General features: G+C 41.6%; 1 protein-coding gene across 14 annotated transcripts in view; it reads left to right on the plus strand.

Moving 5' to 3' along the window:
- Positions 1-310: 310 nt before the first annotated feature.
- Positions 311-19,203, plus strand: part of ncam1a (neural cell adhesion molecule 1a) — a 293,926-nt gene continuing 275,033 nt past the window's right edge. For 7 of the 14 annotated variants that reach the window (XM_032575754.1, XM_032575752.1, XM_032575753.1 and 4 more), the window contains exon 1: positions 312-620. In XM_032575754.1, coding sequence (XP_032431645.1) covers positions 569-620 — 52 coding nt within the window. In that variant the 5' untranslated portion in view covers positions 312-568. Of the gene's footprint in view, positions 621-19,203 lie in introns of all 14 variants that reach the window. The other 7 variants (XM_032575759.1, XM_032575760.1, XM_032575763.1 and 4 more) reach the window with 3 other exon arrangements.

Genomic DNA, 19,203 nt, shown 5'->3' on the forward strand with positions numbered 1-19,203 from the left:
GTAAACTATTCTCCTCTCCAGTTCTTGTCATAACACTGAAAAAGACTCGACTTTCCACATTTGTCCCTTAATGCTCTGAATCTTAATTACTCCACATATCTTGCAGAACTTTGCACATTCCTAATCGTATTAAGCGGAATTACAGAGGCCATCATTGTGACCATCTGCTGCCGCTGCGCGCCCCGTTTGGATGCTGCAGCCGCCTCGCCTCGGCTCGGCTCGGCTCGGCTCGGCCCGCCCCCTCTGTGTGTGTGAAGAGCGGGGGGAGAGAACGAGCAGAGGGGGGAGGCTGGATCCTGGCGGGCGGAGTGATCCGTGCTGGTATCCGCTCAGTGCGTGTGTGCGCGCGTTGGTGCGAGCTTCGGCTGCTGCTGCTTGTCACTCACTGTGCCGCGGCGCGAACACGGGTAGCGACAAGGACCAAAAACCCGTCCTGTTGCAGCTGCTATTTTACATCTCTGGAAAAAAAAAAAAAGAAGAAGAAAAGAAAAGCCACACAGAGGCTGCTCTGTGTTCATCCAGAAGCTCTCCGCTTGATCTTCAAGGAGAATACCTGTGAGACATTACAATGATTCAGATAAGGGACGTCCTCTGGGGACTGCTGTTCACCGGCTGTGCAGGTGAGAGCACTTGTTTATTCCTAACAATAGGAGGATTAAGTCCAGGCTGTTTTCCCACAGCAGAGCTGCTGAGTGGAGGCAGAGCAGCATCCTCTGGCTGCCTCCACAGCACCGGCTCCGGACGGGAGCAGGAGGAGGCTGCTGCTACTGCTACTGCTGCTGCTGCTGCCGCCGGGGCTGCCGTTCCTTTCACAAACACAACCATCCGAAAAAAAAAGTTTCTCTAGGAGGAGAAATGTCTGCCGTCCCTGCGCAGCTCAAGTCTAACGCGCGAAAAGAGAAACACGCATTCATTCTGACTGACTGCAGACTTTCATATCAGACATATTTTCGATATATATATATTTTTTTAAAACTAAAAAGTAGCCGCAGACCAGATCTGGGGGATCATTTTCTTCTGAGTTCGTGCTTTCTGCTCCCATGTGAAGGGAATCTGTTGGCGTTGTGCGCAGCAGTTTGAGAGCCGGAGTTGTTTTGCGGGAGAGGATGCTGGCAGGGACTGCAGGGGGACCGTGGTGTCTCTGTGCTTCCTGAAACCAAACCAGCGCGTTTTATTTATCTGACTTCAGCACGGAATCCACCCGAGCCTGAAAATCCGCCCATTCAGCTGCACACATGAAATCAGCGCAACAACCTTTTTGGGTTTTTGTTGGTTTGTATCCAGAAAGTCCCCCTCTGCTCTGTTGGTACGGTGACGCGCCACGGGTGGCGTGTCAGAGAGTGGGTCTCTTTTCACTGTGATGCTTTGTTTCGGGTTTAACAGCCAAAAAAAAAAAAAAAAATCACGGTTTTAGATTTGCTAAACCCGCACTTAGACCCTTCGTTTGCAGCTAGTTTAGACGCGGTTATATTGTGCCATTCTCTGTTTTATGCACAAAGAAATTCCTTTTAATGCGCCAGTTCGGGTCTGTTCTGTTTAGATGTACCTGCGGTCCAGATTAACAGTAATTTACCGCCTCTATGCATCCGAACCCCTCTCCCTCTAGTTATCCTACTTAGGCTTTCGAACTTGATGGCGCGTTTTTTCCACTGCGCACAGATTCTGCGGCTCCCAGCTGGTTTGATTGCAGTTTTCAGTTTGGGCGGTTGGAAAGAAATCCGTCATCCATTGAGGGTGACTCGGCGCTCATTCAGTGTATACAATAGGACCCAATCCCAGCGCTCCAATGGTTATATAGTGCAGGGCACTCCCCCCTCACTGCAGCTCAGGGTTCCAAGTGGAGTTTGAGGGACCCCCAGGGGTCACTGCTGAGTGGAAGAGCGGTTTGACGATGGTGTTGAATTTAGAGGATGTTAAGCAGGTTTCAGGGTCACAGTTCCTGTCCCATGTACTTCGGTCCAACTCTGCAGAAAATCGGTGATCATTCTGACCCCAACGCTGCTCATTTTTCTGTTAAATATTTGCAATTTTTATATTTTTTTTAGCCTACACAGGAGTTTTATACCGAAACTGCTCTAATAATTAAATAGGAATTTCAGCTGCAGCATGTTAACCTGTAACGAGAAGGTCCTGGGTTTGAATCCCAGACATGATCAGTTTCTACTTGAATGTGGCGTGTTCTCCCTCTGTGTTGATGGCTTCTCTCTGGGTACTCTAGTACAGTCCAGAACCATTTTGAAAGGCCTATTGGTCGTTCTAAACAGTGGATTATTGGGACCTATCTGGCATGTGACTACTGGTAATGGATGAGGTCGAATGCGAGTGCTGTGACGGAGTTATTTTTCATGACGGAAATATCAATTTAATCAAAGTTTTGAATGCGGTTCCTAGGTGGCATTAGTCCGCTCTCAGTGGCATTGAGTCAGAATATGTTCAGCTTTAAACAGTAATGGAGGAACTGAATAAATGTCCTGCTGATGATATTTTAATCTCTGTTGATCGAGTGCCTTCTTCACTGGTCCAAAGTGTTCCAGCTGGTGTTGGTACAAGCTTTGCAGGACGCCATGCTAAGGGGAGTCATCTGTAAAGCTACACAGTCGAACTTACTGCAATAATTTCAGTGAGACTGTCTGAACAGGGAAAAAAAAAATAAAAAAATTGTTTTTCAGTCATGTTTTCATGATGTTGTTCATTCATTTATAAATATTAGTTTCAAATTAAATATTATCAAGCTTAATATTAAACCAAGTAATAATTAGCGTCAAACTAAATATTAAGCTAAATATTAAGCTTGTTTGGTTTGAGCTAACCATTTCATCAATAATCAAAATCAATAGGGAAGCACTTGCATAAAAAATTGTAGGATATTGATATTGCCATTGAGGCCAATTAAGAGATTTACCAGCGTTGGATTTTTCGTCCATTTTGACGCCGTAAAATAACCCTGACTGCTGACAGTGATTGTTCCTGAAGCAGAGAAGCAATGTCACCACCACTCACTGTCACATGACCAAACAGTTACATGGTCAACTCACTCCCCCTCCAGAAACTCAAATGGAAACCCGATGAAAATAAACTGCAGGCCAGTTTTACCCATCGGACCAATATGCCGAAAAAATAGCTAACATCAACCGGTACCAATTCTGCTGCAAATAAATTGAGCGTCCCTGCTAATTAGCCACAGCGACACTGAGTCAGTTTATGGAGGCAGCCACCCACATCTGAACGCAACGTCACATCAGGCGGAGCTGCTGAATGAAAAACATTTCTGTTTCCTGCAGCTTTACCTTCATTTAAAAAAATATAATTTCATCAGTTAATGTCTTAGCCATTTGTTGCATCTTTGTACAACTCTGGCATGTTTTTTAGTTTTTAGTACAACTCTCTTTGCCTTTGCTGTCTTGTGTGAAAGGTTCTATTCATGAGAATCTGCCCTGCGTAGAAGATTGGACCTTGTGGTTTTGTGGCAACTCGGTAACTGAATGTGAAGCGTTTGCGGTGAAAGGATTTGATTTCCACAAACCGTGACTCTCCACAGTCCCGGTGTTGACACAGTTCTACTGTCAGCATGTTTTCGAGCTGCTTTTGGGTCAATTGGACCACAGCGCTGCTTCTGGACGTGCAGTTTCTCTCTGCGGCCTCAGGTGGTGATAACGGGCCTGATTGTTGACTCAAATGAGAAATTGAACTAAATGGTCTTTTGCCGTGTTGAAGTTCATCGACTTCACACGATAATAAAAAACAGAAATGCCTCTTAAGACGCCATATCAGTATTGCATATCGTCAGATCAGCAGCTTTTCTTGGCATCTCGGGTCTCCCCCCTGCGCCACAGTGCTGCGGTAACGAGAAAAACACTGGATGTGTTCATTTTTTATTTTTTTTTCCCCACGTGATTCATGATCCTGCTGAGATGTTCCGACTCCCCTGCAATTCGCTCCACCTTGGAGGGAAAGGAGAAAAGGAACCAACAAGGAGATAATTAGGCATCTGTGCCTCGGCCGTGTCCTGTGGCAGTGGGGAGAAATTCAAATAAATTGATCCCGTCATTTGATAGATTTGATGGAGCCGGTTGTATTGAAGGGGCAATGACAGCATCGCGCTCTTTTGAGGGCCGAGCGATTTAATTACATTTATTGATTTCCTGTTTCTCATGCAACTCGGCCATAATTGAATTTTGAGGCTATAGCCACATATATTAGGATGCAGGGCCACGGCACCTCTCAGGAAATAACTGAATTATTGCCAGAGTGAATAAGAGATCATTTTAGAAGTGGGCATGGACAATGCTCCTTCTTGCCTCAGACTCTAGCTGAGTGTTTGTCGGAGTCGTACCATATCCGTGGTGGATCAGCGGACGACCTGAAGTACTCCGAAGTGTGTTCCTCTGTAATCACAGGAAAACGTAAAAAATCTCCTGCTTGAAGATGAAACCTATAGGTGCTGCTGGATTGCTGCTGACGCTTTATTAGCAGTGAGATGTCTTTATTGAGTGAGCCGGTGTGTGAAAGTGTCGAGAGGTTTTGCCGTTTCTTTTCCGTTTATGGTCTTGAGCTGTCAGCTGCTGGAAAATGAATGCAGGCACGTCTGCCAAAAAAACAACACAAAAAAAAAGACAGCCTTAAACTCACTCAGCGTTTTCCTGCGCAGCAACATTTAGGAACCCACTGCAATGACTAATGGAATATTTTCAAATGGGTGGTATATGTTGTAAAAGTAACACTATATATATTTTTTTATTTTTTGTTTTTGATGGATGCTAAAAGCGCAGCTGAGCTGAGCTGTGTTCTTCCTCGCCTTATTGGAACCCGCAGCATTTATTATTATTATTATTTTTTGCCTCTGACAGTAATTACATTCGAAATGGATTTTCTCACTTGTGTTAATTATCCCTCCACCTGACCCGACACGTCTGTCTGTCTGTGTTTTGTGCCATTTCGTCTGTGTTGATGTGGAACCGACCCGCGCAGCCTTAGATCCCTTAGATAAGAGCTAATCGATGCAACGGCAGATGCCGGAGTTCATTTAACGACCTTCTGCTGTAGATTTAAAACACTGTATTTACTCTGAGTGCGGAGCTAACCTTCACAGAATGAAGCTAAAACTCAACATGTTCAGAGGAGGAAAAATGCACAATTCCTTTATGGCCAACATCTGGGACGTTTAAACTGCTGCGGTGAGTTCAAAGCCGCTGTGAAAATAATACAGTCTATTTTAGACTTGGAGAGCTGGAAAAAGTGGCCAAACAAGGGAAAATTATAAGGTGCTTCTTAGGTTAGCTCTCAGAATAAAATCGGATCCTGGATCTTCTAAACTTTGGTCAGCAGTGGCACCACAAGTCGTGTTGCATTTAAAGGAGCTCGAACGCAATCTGAAACGAGACATTTCTGCATAGGAACGAGGACACGCATGAGCTACATATTAAATCAAATATTTTTAAAGCGTCAGAACGTTGCTGCTTATTGCATCATATATTTCTAAGATGAGATGATGAATCAAAAACTGTAAGAATTCACAGAAGCCTCGGTTCTTATTTTGTTTTTAAAGCAGATGAACATTATTTCTGACCAAATCGGCAGAAAGTGTTTAAACTAGGAACTCGGGAACGAGCTGCCAGAGAATCATCGCAAACATTAATATTTAAATGACGCATAATAATGCAAATTTAATGCTAACAAATAATAAGGGAGTGTTTATCTCCTGGTTGAACACGGCTTCGAATAAGACGGCACTTGGCATTCAAATAAATGGAAATGCACGATTTGTTTATTTGTAAATGGTGGGAAAACAGTTGGAGGCTCCATCCCCGCCCACACATTAGAACAGGGCACCATGCCAATGTGTAACTGGTGATTTCTTCATGCATTTATTTACCAATTTGCTGCTATTCTTTGAAGTTTTTGAGCAAGGAATTGTATTTCCATTTGATTTCTGTTTGGAAGCAGCTAATCTGACAGAGTTTTTTCTAAGAATCACTGCTGGGTTCACCCGGCTGGTTCTGGTCCAAAGGACCCAAGCTCAACCTGAGGTATAGTCCCAGTGGGTGATGGTAATCCTCCTTCCTCAAGGCAGCGGCCTGAATAAAGCCTGCTTTGGAACAGTTGCCTAAAAACCATGCATTTCCTTCTGTTTTTTAACTTTGAGTTAAAATATGAATATATCCAGACACAACCTGATTTGTTTGTAGTTATTTTACTGCTGCTAAGCTAATCTATAATCTTGATTTTTTTATTTTTTTTTCCTGCCTGACCAAAAAAAGTCACTTACCTTTCGCTTTGATTCTAACACCCATTTGTTGTGGCATTGTTTCAATAAGTTTTTGCAATGTCCATTGTCGCATTAACTCTTCACTTAAATCTTGTATTGATGATGATAAAGTCCATGACAGGTAATGAACTCTATCAACGTGAATTCAAAGCAGCAGAGGAAGATGTTTCCTCTGTTTTTACTCCTGATTGCCGCACATTTATGGTTCCCAACAGGAATTCAAGCCAAGTTCTCATTGGTTGGAGGTAAGAGTACCCACTGTACAGCCCGAACTGCAGTTTTAATTGTTTTCGGCTTGTATGAACAGCGTTTGCATCTCCAGTCACTGACTGGTGTCTTTCTGTCCCCAGCTGGTGTTAGTAGATTCTGCTCGAAGCAGTGTGTATAATTGTCATTTCTAAACAGTCTGTTAGCATTCAGACATGCTTTCTGGCATTAGAGCATCAACAAACAGCTCCTATAAATTAGACGGGGGGAGGCTGAGGGATTAGTTTGCAGGAGAAATGAGCCGGGTTCTGTGTGGATAAACTTGGGAAGTTCAGAACAGGAGAGAGCGGTTCTGGAAAGTTAAACACGTCACCCACACAGGAAAAAAAAACCTCTTTGGCTGGTTCAGAGTTCAGACACCAATCAGCTGTTTGGAGAACATATAGGTCAGCTGGAGGGTCACTGTAGCAGGTGGAGAATCGATGTACATATTACTGGTGAAGGATTACTTCAGTGGCATTGGAGATAACTGGTGAAGAACCAAATGACAGAAGTCTAACTGGAGAGGTTTGGTACCAAAGTCTGTGGCGGTTCCACAAAATTGCAGGGGGAGCTCTTAATATTTCCAGAGCCTTCCTTCTGCTTCGCTTTATTCTGACAAATAGAATGAGATCTGCGCAAAACAGTGGCTTACGAGATTGGCATTCTCCGCGTTTGCTGCAGCCACAACAAATGGTTGATGGGGAAAGGGTGACTCCAACGTATCCCGGAGCCAAATTGCACCAGCTTCCCCGTGTGGTCATTAAAGTTGATTGGGTTTTCATGCACAAACAAGTTTATGGTAATGGCGTTGTAGTCAGAGTCATACAGTTTGTTAAAGAACACAGATTAAAGCTAAGTACTTGTAATGGAACTGATTATCCACATTTTAATGGCAACATGTCTCATTATTCTAGACACAAAATTAGAGTTCTTCATTTCCTTTTGAATTAATTTTCAAATTTAAATACAAAACTCCATTGTCCATTTTGGCGGTTATTTTACAATGGCCAAACAGAAGATGGATGGATGGTGGGTGGATTAATGGTGGGTTGATGGTGTTTGTTGGGTGAGCAGATGATTGAATGTCCTGATAGATGGTTGGATAACCATTTTTAAGCAAAGAGATGGATGAATGATAAATATTGGATGGATGGAGGCCAAACTCAGTGCTTGATTGATGGATGGATAAAGGGGAGTTTTTCCTCTCCACTGTCGCTACGTGCATGCTTGGCATGAGGCGTTGCTGCAAATTAAATGACTGTGAAAGATTGTCTACCATCGCTGTGTTTGTCCAGAAGAGAATGCTACAAGTCAATGACTTAATTCAATCTGTTGGATTTCTCTTAGAAAACTTTTTTTTAAACTGATTTGAGTTATGAACTGAACTTTCCTGCAGTAATTTAATAACTAGGACTAATTGGACTATACGGATGATTGCATTGAATTTACTTTTAACAAGGATACAACTCTCAGACAAAGAAACAAGGCTACAGATATTTTTTTGTCCTACTCTTTCTAGGATCATCAAAAGCATAACGCAAACGTTAAGAGAATCTGAAATGAAATCAAAAATGCTTTTCCCTTTTATCCACTAATTTCTGCTGTATCACAGTTTTAAAGGTTCTGGTGGTTCCTGCAGAACTTCAAAATGACTCGACTGGCTGTTTGATTTCTCCTGACGGTTAGATGAGGACAAGCTGCCTTTGCATGTTAATCAGTGCTTGAATAGAGGCCGTGTGTGATTTTTCATTGTGTGAGCTCTGATGGAGTCCTATAGAGAAGTGAATGTGTGGAGGGAAAGAAACAGGAGGAGGCTGAGCTTGTTAGACGGAAACACTCAGGTAGCACCAAGTTTGCATGTGAGAACATCATGTCACTTTGCAACACCTCCACCTCCACATCTGATCAAGATGGGAAAAAAAAACACTTCAATGGCTTATCTAGCTTAAAAATGCTTTATACAACAATGCTTTTAAATAAAATCTATGAACACATTGTCTTGGATTGAACTGAATGTTTGCCAAGTCCAAAAATCCTACCAAAAATGTTTTTAAAGTGTGAAAAATGCACTTTATAACGATTATTTACATTAATAAAGCCCTCTATAACAACTCATTTTCTGCTCTCTAAAGTTCATTCAGTTCTAGTCGGTTTATGTTTAATAAATGAAAAATAATTTCTCAAAAGATTTTTGAGTCTGTTTTGAGTTTAAAAGTTTGGAATGGATTCTTTGACGCATTAAAAAAAGAATAGTCCTGTAATCTTTTTTTTTTCTTCTTCTTCTTTAAATCTTTACAACAATGTCCATCACAGAACAAGCAGCACATTTGTTTTTTCCTTTCAGGGCAGGGCTGTTGGTTTTAACGGCTAAAAAAATACATATGCAATGAATGGTCAAGCTTTCATCTCTCATTTAAATATAATTTCAGTGGGAGATGGAGTACGAACCAAAAACCCAGAAAATGAGGCGTTCCAAAGCAGCGAGACAATGGCGGCAGCAGAATCCCACACACACAAATCAGTGAAAATCCCACCATGAATGGGAAAACATTTATCAAGTCACAACAAAATTGTTTGCAATTTCACTGGTGGCTCAATTAGTGCTGTTTGGGATATTTTCAGCCCTGTTTTGCTGACAGTAGGCCTGCAGCTCTTGATCATCTATACTTTAAAAGGCTGAAGCCTAGAGAGAGGCAGTCTCTGGCCATACGGCCGACATCTTTTACCCCTGATGATGACCCTTTGTCAGTTTTCTAGCAGATCACCAGAATGTTATGTAAAATACTGTATATTTGCATATCAGACTTCATGATGCCATGCAGCTTTTAACAAGGTTCCCATGGCCACTGGATCAGGCCCACAGCATTACACATCCTCTAACATGTTGAAATGCCTTTCGACATGTTAATTCTTTACTTCATGCCAAACCTCTTTGGACGGTTTGCAGCTGAAGTGATTACCATTGAAGTAATGCGCTCAAATTATAATTTACACGAATAAAACACAGTGCGAGATCTTGCTAGTGTTTCCAGTGCAGTGCAAATGTCGATACACTCTTGTGCTTCTGTGCTGCTTAGTTAGTTACACCAGCTAATGTTTGAGATTTAGAAGCTTGCTGGGACTTTGCTGGATCAAATCCTCCGGCCCAACTTCACCAGATTTTCCAGCATTGTGACACCTGCTGCTCCAGCTCACAGCCCATTGTAGCTCTTTTTCACTTTTCTGCTGAGCTCTCTAAGTGAGCCTGCCAAGTCTGGCGAGGATGCCCAAGGTGATGATCGACTCCATTACTGTGTAACAGAATCCCAGTGTGATGTCCATGTCCCCCCTTGAACTGCCTGCAGAACTACAAGAACAGGTTTTATTGGGAATAGAAATTGCATCGATGATCCAGCTTTCTTTCCTCTCAGCACGAGACGCGATGTTATTTATAGACTGCCACTATCGCAACACTACTTCCCCTCCGGGCTGGCATTGTTGAGCAGATGGCATTTTGTGTCTTTGAAAGTCAGACACGTCTCGCTTTCCTTTGTTTTAATCTTAAATGATTATTGCGTGAACGGTTCACTTGTTTCAGCCCAACATTAAAAGCATCTCAAGATATAAAATGCATCATTTGAGCTGCAGCAAGAATTCATCTGAGATCGCTTGCTCTTTCATGAGTTGTAAAAGCATAGGATGTTCCTTTGTTGAAGAAATCCTTTGAAATATCTGAAAACAGTCTTATAGTCCATATATAATGGGACAGTGGTGGTTGCTGCAAATGTTGAAACACAAACATTGGATATAAAATTCATCAAACGCTCATTTTTCTGGGTTTGGTCGTCTGCAGGAGTGTTCTGTTCTTCTGCATCACCTGCTCTGGGAGCAAGTTTGCAGAGATACTGCAATGACTCTTTCCAAATCTATCTGGAGAATTTCTGACATCTTGAGTGTGTAAATCACTCATCTGACCTTAAGACAACCACATGTTGGCATTTGGTGTCCAAGGCAGCCTTCAGGCGCAGTGACACGCTCCACTTCTTGGACAAATCAAAGTGTGGCTCTGAACTGGAAAAGAGGTGGCTTGACCCCCTTCAGGTAGGGGTCAGTCACTGGAAGAGTCCGCTTGAGTCTTATTCACAAGTGATGGTTGGGTGGAGATGGAAGGTGGAGGGCTTGGCACGACCCGATTTTAAGATGTTCATCTGACCGTTCCTGCAGTTTGAGATGCCAGAGGAACTGCTGGAGCGATCTAAAGCTCTTTTTATGTTTCACATTATTGACTTCTTTCACTCTTCTCTCAAACTATGTGCCTTCCATGTACAAAATCTGCACGCGGTCTTCAAAGGTGTGTCTCTTTGTTTTTGAATGACCTTTCTGTGCGTGCTGTGATGCTCTTCTTTGGTGCCGTCATCACCTTTTTGCCCTGAATGCGGGATTGCTGCAAAGAGAACGACTCTGTTAAATCACTTGGACTTCTTTGGGTAATTTTTTACCAGCTGGCATTATAACCTGATTTTATCTGCATTGTGTCATAACTAGGACCAGATACCGGTCTGTGTGATTGGATAGGTTTCTGATTGTCTAATGTGTTTTGAGACTAAATTTGTTGTGAAATCAATTTAATTTTCCATCATCATAACAATCTCCTGCATCCAGTGTGAACATCAGTGGCAGTGGAAGTCAATCCAGTTGCTGGAATGTGTTATTAGCATGCAGAGTGGTCATGCATGACGGTTGAAATGGAGCGGCCTATCAGAGATCGTATCCAAGCAGCCTCCTGTGATAGGGCTGTTGTTCAGCCTGGGTTGCCTCTGTTCTCGCTGTTATCACGTGGGCTGTGTTTGCAGTCCATGGACGACTTCTGGTCTAATAAACGTATCATGAATCTTATCTCTTAAACCAGCTGAATAAAACGATTAATTTTCCTTCACGTCTGGTGTCTTTGGGGATACTTTAACCTTACTGATGCCAGTAGTTCTATATAATCTTAAATCTGAAATGTTTTGAAAAATACTTTTTTTGACGTTGATCTTAGGTTTTATTTTAGGTTTTCTTTTTTTCAGTAATTTATAGCATACAAATGTCAGTTTCTGTTCTTTATGCACTTAAAAACTTGAACCAATCCCTCCAAATCAAGACTGTCTGATAAGGGAAAGAACAATAATTATTCAAATTTATTTTGGCTTTAAGATTGTCAATAGTTCATCTTGACGTCCCTCAGGCTCTCCATGTCCTTCTATCAAGGTTGTGTTCCAATCCGTAGCGCAGTTTAGGATACGTTGAACATTCATCCTTGGAATATGATTTAGCTTCAGGGTGGCGTGCGCTGTGTTAACTGGTCACTGCTGATTGTTAAGCTCATAGTGGCAGTGGCCATGGGCGTTGAGGCTTACTTTGTGTTTGCACTTACAAACTGTATCTTTGATGCTGCACCTTGTAAAGCAAAGCAAGGACCCTGCAGCAGCGCTTTGGATGTACTGAAGCTGCCCGATGGCTTTTTCTTTGTACAGAAAATATATACACCATTACAAGATTCAAACCTATTGAAAGTAACAGTGATATGCACTAACTCCTTAATCGAATGCACATATTGTTTCTAGACCTCTGGATCCCACTGAACATTTCTAATGAGACTGTACATGGACTAAGTTGTGTATTTTAATGGGTTAATATATTTGATGTATAGTATTAATGTTTAATCGACAAACATCAATGTATTATTGCCTGGAACAAAAACTCAAAAGAAACACTAAAGTATGTTAGCTTTATTATTGTCAGACGTATTGCTGTCCTTCAGAAGCTGTAACCAAACGGCTTCAGGCTCCAATCTACCTTTTCTTTTTCTCAAGTTCTCCTGTGCTTGCTGCTTACTACTGATCTATGACTGGAGTGTTAAAGAAGACCTGTTATGCAAAATTCACTTTGTATATGTTGTTGTACTTCCATTTGGGTCTCTGTTGCTTCTATAAACAGTCCCAGCGCTAAAAATAACCATGCAGCCATTTGTAAAAGTGTTTCTTAGTGATATCATAACCTTCCAGTTATGATATCACAGCCGGTGGGTACATCTCCATTACCTACCAACCGTAGCAGAACTCTGCCCACTTCATTGTTAGAAGTTTGGTAAGCTGGGTTTACAGCTGTATGCACTGTACAATGGCTGCTGGAAAGATCTGACTTAGAGATGTCAATTAAAATTGACCTGAAAATGTTCCCTTAAGAAACCTCACATTTGATCTTTGCTAAGATTTATAGTTTCCAAATTACAGAAAGTAGTCCTGGTCTGTTGAATAACATCTGAACCAGTTTGAAACAGTACCAGGCAGTCCTAACCACTGATAGGCTGTGATGTAATGGGATCCCAGAAGTTTTAGATTCATTGCTCTTGAGATGTTTGTCATTTAAAACATTCACCAATATAGCTTCAGGGTTGTGCTTCTCACTGGAAAGCACTGAGTGGAGTATGTTTTTTTTATTTAAAAAAAGTAAATTTGTTGGAAAAACACATCCATCTTTAGTACCAGTTGCTGGGTTGTTGTGGCATGGACATATTTTAGCTGAACTGGCCGAGCTCAGCTCCGAGGCCAGCTTGGGGATCAGTGATAAATGGTGTTTATCTGATGCACCTTATGGAGCACCATAAGGTGCAACAAACCCAAGTTTTCAGTTTTATTTTTTTCCTGCTTGCTATCAGATGTTATCATCTCACTCTGCTGTAGATGAGCTGTCATTTTGAGTCAGGATTTATGCGGGTTTGTGTTCCGCTGCCTCCTAATCCCAGGGGGGTGACTCACCGTAATGATGTAATGCCTAGCAATAGCTCTTAGCTCATCCCAGCCTCTCTGTGATTGGCCATCTCCTTCAGGTGTCATCCCGGCCCAGCCTCGGCGTGAAGAACGGTAACAAAACAAAAACTCTTCTCTTCCGGGAGGAGACGATGAGACCAGATGTGCACCTTGTGCTGTTTTTCTGTGGAGTTGTTTACTCTCTAAATTGGCACGACTGCCGGCGGATGCATTCTCGAGGCGCCCACCATGGCTCGACTGTTTTCACCAGCAGAGACGAGGGCCATGCATTTTACTTTTCAGAAATCACTATGGTCCTAAGTAAGGCAGCTTGCAAGGAACGTCTCGCGTGTTTTATGAAAGCACCAAGTTTTTTTGGGTTTTTTTTGTAAGTGCCTTTCAAACATGAACACCTTCAATATTGCACGTGTGCACAAACGGGGACATATGCTGGTTACTTGTGCAGGAAACAGAAGCACATTGGTGGGTTTCTGAAGATTCAGGATGTAGCGTTGCACGTCGATCTGAGTTTATCCTCAACAACGCCTTAGAGCATCAAAAAGCATCCAAATTTCAGCCAAATAAAACCATCTGAAAAGAACATCCCGTCTCCTTTGAAGGGCAGAACATAAACGTGAACGTAAATTGAATTTGAAGAAAATTCAATTTATTTTCCTCCATTTTCAATGAGCTGCAGTTGTGGACAATGCTAATAACTGTTAGAAAAATCCGAATTATTATGTTTGACTGTTAAACTACTTATTTCACTGTAACTATACAGCATGATTCAAGGAGCCAGTCTGCTCCGAATGGTCATCAATTATTCATATTTTGAGTAGAAGCAATGTTACACCACGGTGTGTGTGAGGCAGAGAGCACTGTGTAGAAAAATGTAATTTTTCTGTTTTACTCAAGTAAACTAAAATGAAAATTAGATGTGCAGAGTTTTAATATTTGGAGTCCTAAGCTCTTTTTAAAAAAAATTTTTTATTTCAGGATTGATTACTGTGGTTAGCACATATAGCACATTTTTCTAACAGGCTTCCTGCATTTCTGAATTTGTGGTTTCCATGATGAAGACAGGTTCAAAAGAAAAATACTAAAGAGCATTATATATCGTTCAGTTTCAGCCTTGAATTGCAAAATAGTGTTAGAAGGTTTCTGTTCAACAGAATATACAAGGTTTTCACATAAAAACAATCACCTGCAAGTATGGAAAGGAATGACAGAACGTAGTTTAGTTTACATAGAAAACAGATCTTTAACATAAATAACATTGATTTTAGTTGTTTACACTGAGAACATTGTGAAACCACTGGAGATGATGGTGAACAGTATAGGCAACCCTGTGCTTCCTCTTCACCATGCTGCTTTTCAACAGCAGTGTCTTCAGTCAGAGGCTTCTTCGGCTGCGCTGTACTGCAGACTGCTACAGGGGAGCCAGCAGCATCTACAACAACTCTTTGAAGAAACTTTGATAATGAGTTACGATATTTGATTTCCTGTTGGGATTAATAAAGTATTTTTGAATCGAATTAAATCCCAATAAAATAAAGTCAACGGATCATTTAATAGTGAGTGTGTCAAAAGAGTTCTGATTGCTCTGAGACCACAAACCATCCTAACCAGCAGAGAGCATCGCGTCCTGAAGGGCTTTGTTCTGCTTCCCTTCCCGAGGATGTAGTTTGTTGCAAGTCGCAGACAATAAAGTGCAATCGGTACAAATATTCTTTTTGCCTCAAACCCATTAGAACTCCTAATCAACGTTGGCACATTATCAATCCTCAAGTCTGGTAATTGTGTTTACGTTTGAGGATTTATGACTTCACAGCTTTTTCTCCCCAAAATTTCCCAACTGGGACAAAGAGCTGAATCAGAGCAAGTAGCTAGTGACGAGTTTAGACAACGTTTTAGCAATTTAGTGGTCTTTGTTCTCTCTTAGATCTTGCATGCTTTTTCTGACTGAGTCTTTGTTGCAAAGATGAACTGTTTTTTTTCACTAGTCAACATGGTGAAGATGAAAATTGTCTCGTTTTGGTCAGCTGCTGCTGTTTTATGGAAACTTCTTTTTTAACATGAGTTATTAGGACAATATTGAACTTTACGTGGAGGGAATGGTTAAGGTAATTTAATGCAGTTGTGGAAACAGTGTGTGTGTGTGTGTGTGTATGCAAATAAAGCACATTCTCTTTGTGTGTTTTGGTGAAATGTGCTTTGAGCTTTTGATCCTGAAACGAGATGAAGCGGACACATTAAGGTGTTGATTTGACAGCAGACGCAGCAATCGCTCGCTGATCAAAGTCGTGTCAAAGATCATCTAATTACTCTGTAAAACTCACAATCTAATATGGAAGGTGGATGAAGCTGAATGCCTGCTCCCCCTGCCCACAGGAGAAGGCTGATGTCTGACCTAATGAAATAAGCGGTTTTATGACGGGCGGGTAGCAGGTGGATTTAAGGTAACATCATTTTGAGAGGAAGCCGCTGTTGGCATAACAACAGAAGCAGTCGAGCTGAGGACACAAAACCTCACCCATCTTTGACTCTGGGGACTCTTGTTGTCAGAAACCGCATCCGCATGAGACCGATTAGGACTGGAATGGAGGATTAGAAGCGAGTCAGCCGCAGTGGCAGGTTTTAACGTGGACAATGCGACTCATTCTCACCAACTTCTCTCTGCTGGTCTTCGTTATCTTGCTATTGGAGACCAACTGGTGTCTGAAGGATAAGCACGGCTAACGCACCTCCAGGCAAAGGCTTTGCTTTCAGATCTACAGATTAGCAGAATTGCACAATTTGATCCAACCACAACCCTTTTCAGAGTATTCCATCTGCCTCCTGCTCTGCTCAGACTGCTGCAGTCGAGATCAGGCGGGTCAGCAACTCATTATGCCGTTACACTAACAGTATTTGAAGAAAAAAGCCTGAGGAGTGGCTCTGAGAGATTGGGTCGTAGACAAAGGTGGAGGGTGGCAGTGAGGAGGAGAAAGAGGAGGAGGAGGAGAGGTGCGGCGCTGTGGAGAGGGACTCTGGAAACAATGCAAAGTGTTGTCAAGGAGGAGCGGCCGGGTTGGCAGGGCACTTAAACCTCAGGATTCATTGTTGTCCTCTGTCACTGGAGCCGAGTGTGCGTAATGATGCACGCTGAGAGCAACGTGGATTTCAAATCTTTAAATTAAATAAAAAAGGAGCGACTTTCACGTTCAGATTCCAGATCAGGGCCAGTCTTCACATCGCTGAACGTTTCCGTTTTCTGAGTTTATAACGAACGAAGCGAAGCCCTTTGACTCGAATAACGACGTTCTCGCAGAATCACGTTGTTGTTTTGTTGTGTTGCGTCTGAGAATGCAGCACCTTCCTGTAAAGCGACTGGGATAACAGGAGAAAAGCCGCGTTTAGCTGCGTGTCCTGGCCTGATTATGTCTCTGGAGTGAATAGCCACTCTCCTGACTGACAGCTGTCTCATTTTTTATCTGCACGGCTCTTTTGCATAATGCGCCGCTCTGCTGCTTTAATGAACCGGCAAAGTTCTGTAGCTGCGTAATTATTCTGCTCTATTGACAGCTCAGAAATTATGCCCGCACATGAAAGCTGATACTAAAACTCTTTTTTTCCTCTTTTTTCTTTTTCTCTTACTCTTGTCGGAGAGCAGAATTCACTCTGCTGTTGATACATGAATGTTGGCAGGTGATAAAGAAAAGCTTTTCACACGATGCTGTGTCTTGGCACACTGGTGTTGCAGTTTCTCCTCTGTTTGTTTTTTAATGTTTTATAGCTAATACCTAAAATTTAAATGTAAATCCCAGATATGTGAATGTATTGTAATTTCTGCTCAGTTGCATGAAGGTGTTTTTTTTTGTTGTTTTTTTTAACAAACTGTGCCACTTTATAAAGTTTTGTCAATAAACTCCAAACTATGCTGTGGGAAGTCTTTCTGATTATGGTTTATCTGCAGCTATCTCTACTTTCACCCTAAGCTGAAGAAGAAATGATGCCAAATATGGAGAAATGTTTAAAAATAGAAAGACATTCTTTCCTTCAGACCTGGAAGATCAAAGCTTATGACTGACTAAATTTAGATGATTCTTTTCTGCTCGTTATTTTATGTCTTGCTCAGTTTCTTGTCATCTTCTGACAGACTGGGAGGTAAATGTCAGACGCAGACCTGCTGAGCAAGCAGAGGGAGGAAACACGTGTCCAGAACAAAGGAAGAGTGTCATGCTCCATGTCACTGATTCTGTCTGGGAGTGCTACGCAATCAGATGGACAGAACTCAGAAGATTCAGGGATGAAGGGGCTTGGCCTTTTTTTATTTTATTTTTTTTTTTTATATCTGAGCCGACGGCGGCCTGTGAGACTGCGCTGACCGAAGGCTGCAGCGCCGAGGCTGGTCATGTGCTTGGCACGTCCACACAGGGCTTATGTCTGCTCTGGATCTGCTCAGCTCAAACAACCTGCTCTGAGTATTCAGCTGGCATTTCCACCCATACAGCGAGGGAGGAAATAACATTTTGAAAATGTTTTGAATTGACATGAAACTCACACCGGTAGTAGCCCATGCAAAGCTACACATACGAGAACACCGAAACAAACAAAATTCATATGTTACGTGTAATAAAGTGGGATGGCAGAAAATGAGGATGGAACACATGAAAATGAGATGCAAAAAGCACAAGAAGCCGACGTAGCTAAAACCTATCACTGGTAAGTAATACCAGCTGCTTCAGGTCCAAATTAATCTTTAGCTTTTAAAAATACATAGAAAACATAAGTGCAGTTGCAGCCAACTTACCGCTCAAGACTCCACTACAGAAGAGAAATGCCGAGGCGCTGGGCGGCTCAGCTGGTGGCGCCGCCACACCATGCGGTCGTCCTTTGTTCGAGACCCGATTTTAGACCACTTGGTTAATTTTCTCTCCCTTTTCTAAACTCTTTCCTGTCTAATTCTAATAAGACAGGAATCTAATAAGATTGATGATTCTGCAGTATTTATTTTAATGAGAAAAAACCTGATGTGCTTTTATGAAGCTGACTGGACAGAGAAAAGTTCTTCCAAAATAAAACCTGTTTGTCTGAAAGATCTAAATGTATGGAAGAAGATTAGTACCACTACAAAAAAATCTGATTTTTTTTCACTTACAGTTCTGATCTTAATCTCAGAAATTTGGATTTTTCTCAGAATTTTAAAGTTTTTTTTCTCAAATTTGTGACTTTTGTTCTCAGAATTCTGACTTTAATCTCAGAAAATTATTATTTTGATAAATAATAATTTATTATTATTTATTAATAATAAATTATTACACGCTTTTCCAGTGTTTTTGACACTGGAAAAGCCACCAGTGTCAAAAACATCTTTTAAAAAACATCCAGGGAGAATGTGGTCTGGTCTCATCTGACCACTGCTTGTACCGTAACCAAATAGAAACTCTCAACTACGTCACTGGTGAATCACTCAACTTGAATCCAATGAAAAGTCTTTTATCTTGAAGTCGCATTTACGGAAAACAATAGGTTGGATTACAAAATGATTAGCTGTGATGACAAAAAGGCAAATAGAGTTTTGCCATGTCGTTTTAGTTGGTTTTTTTTCTTTTTAAATTAAAATTTAAAACAAGATTTGGAAGACTATACCAGTTCCTGTGATTACGTAACCGTTGCATTTCTTTCTACTTTCGACAAACTTTGTATTACCACAAGCTTAAAATGAAAAAAAAAAGGCATTTCACTTATTCATTATATACATATTAAAAAATCTATTCTACACACGGTTTCTTTGTTTTCCCTCTGAGAATGTGGCAGTAGGAAAAGGTGATTTCACAAAGATCCTGAGCGTTCTGCATCTGGATGAGCAGTGAATCATAAGCAGATCACTTATCAGTGTCTGACCTGGTGTCAGCTGGAAAGAGCAACTGAAAATGC

Source organism: Xiphophorus hellerii, chromosome 11, assembly GCF_003331165.1.
Source record: "Xiphophorus hellerii strain 12219 chromosome 11, Xiphophorus_hellerii-4.1, whole genome shotgun sequence".
Classification (NCBI taxonomy): domain Eukaryota; kingdom Metazoa; phylum Chordata; class Actinopteri; order Cyprinodontiformes; family Poeciliidae; genus Xiphophorus; species Xiphophorus hellerii.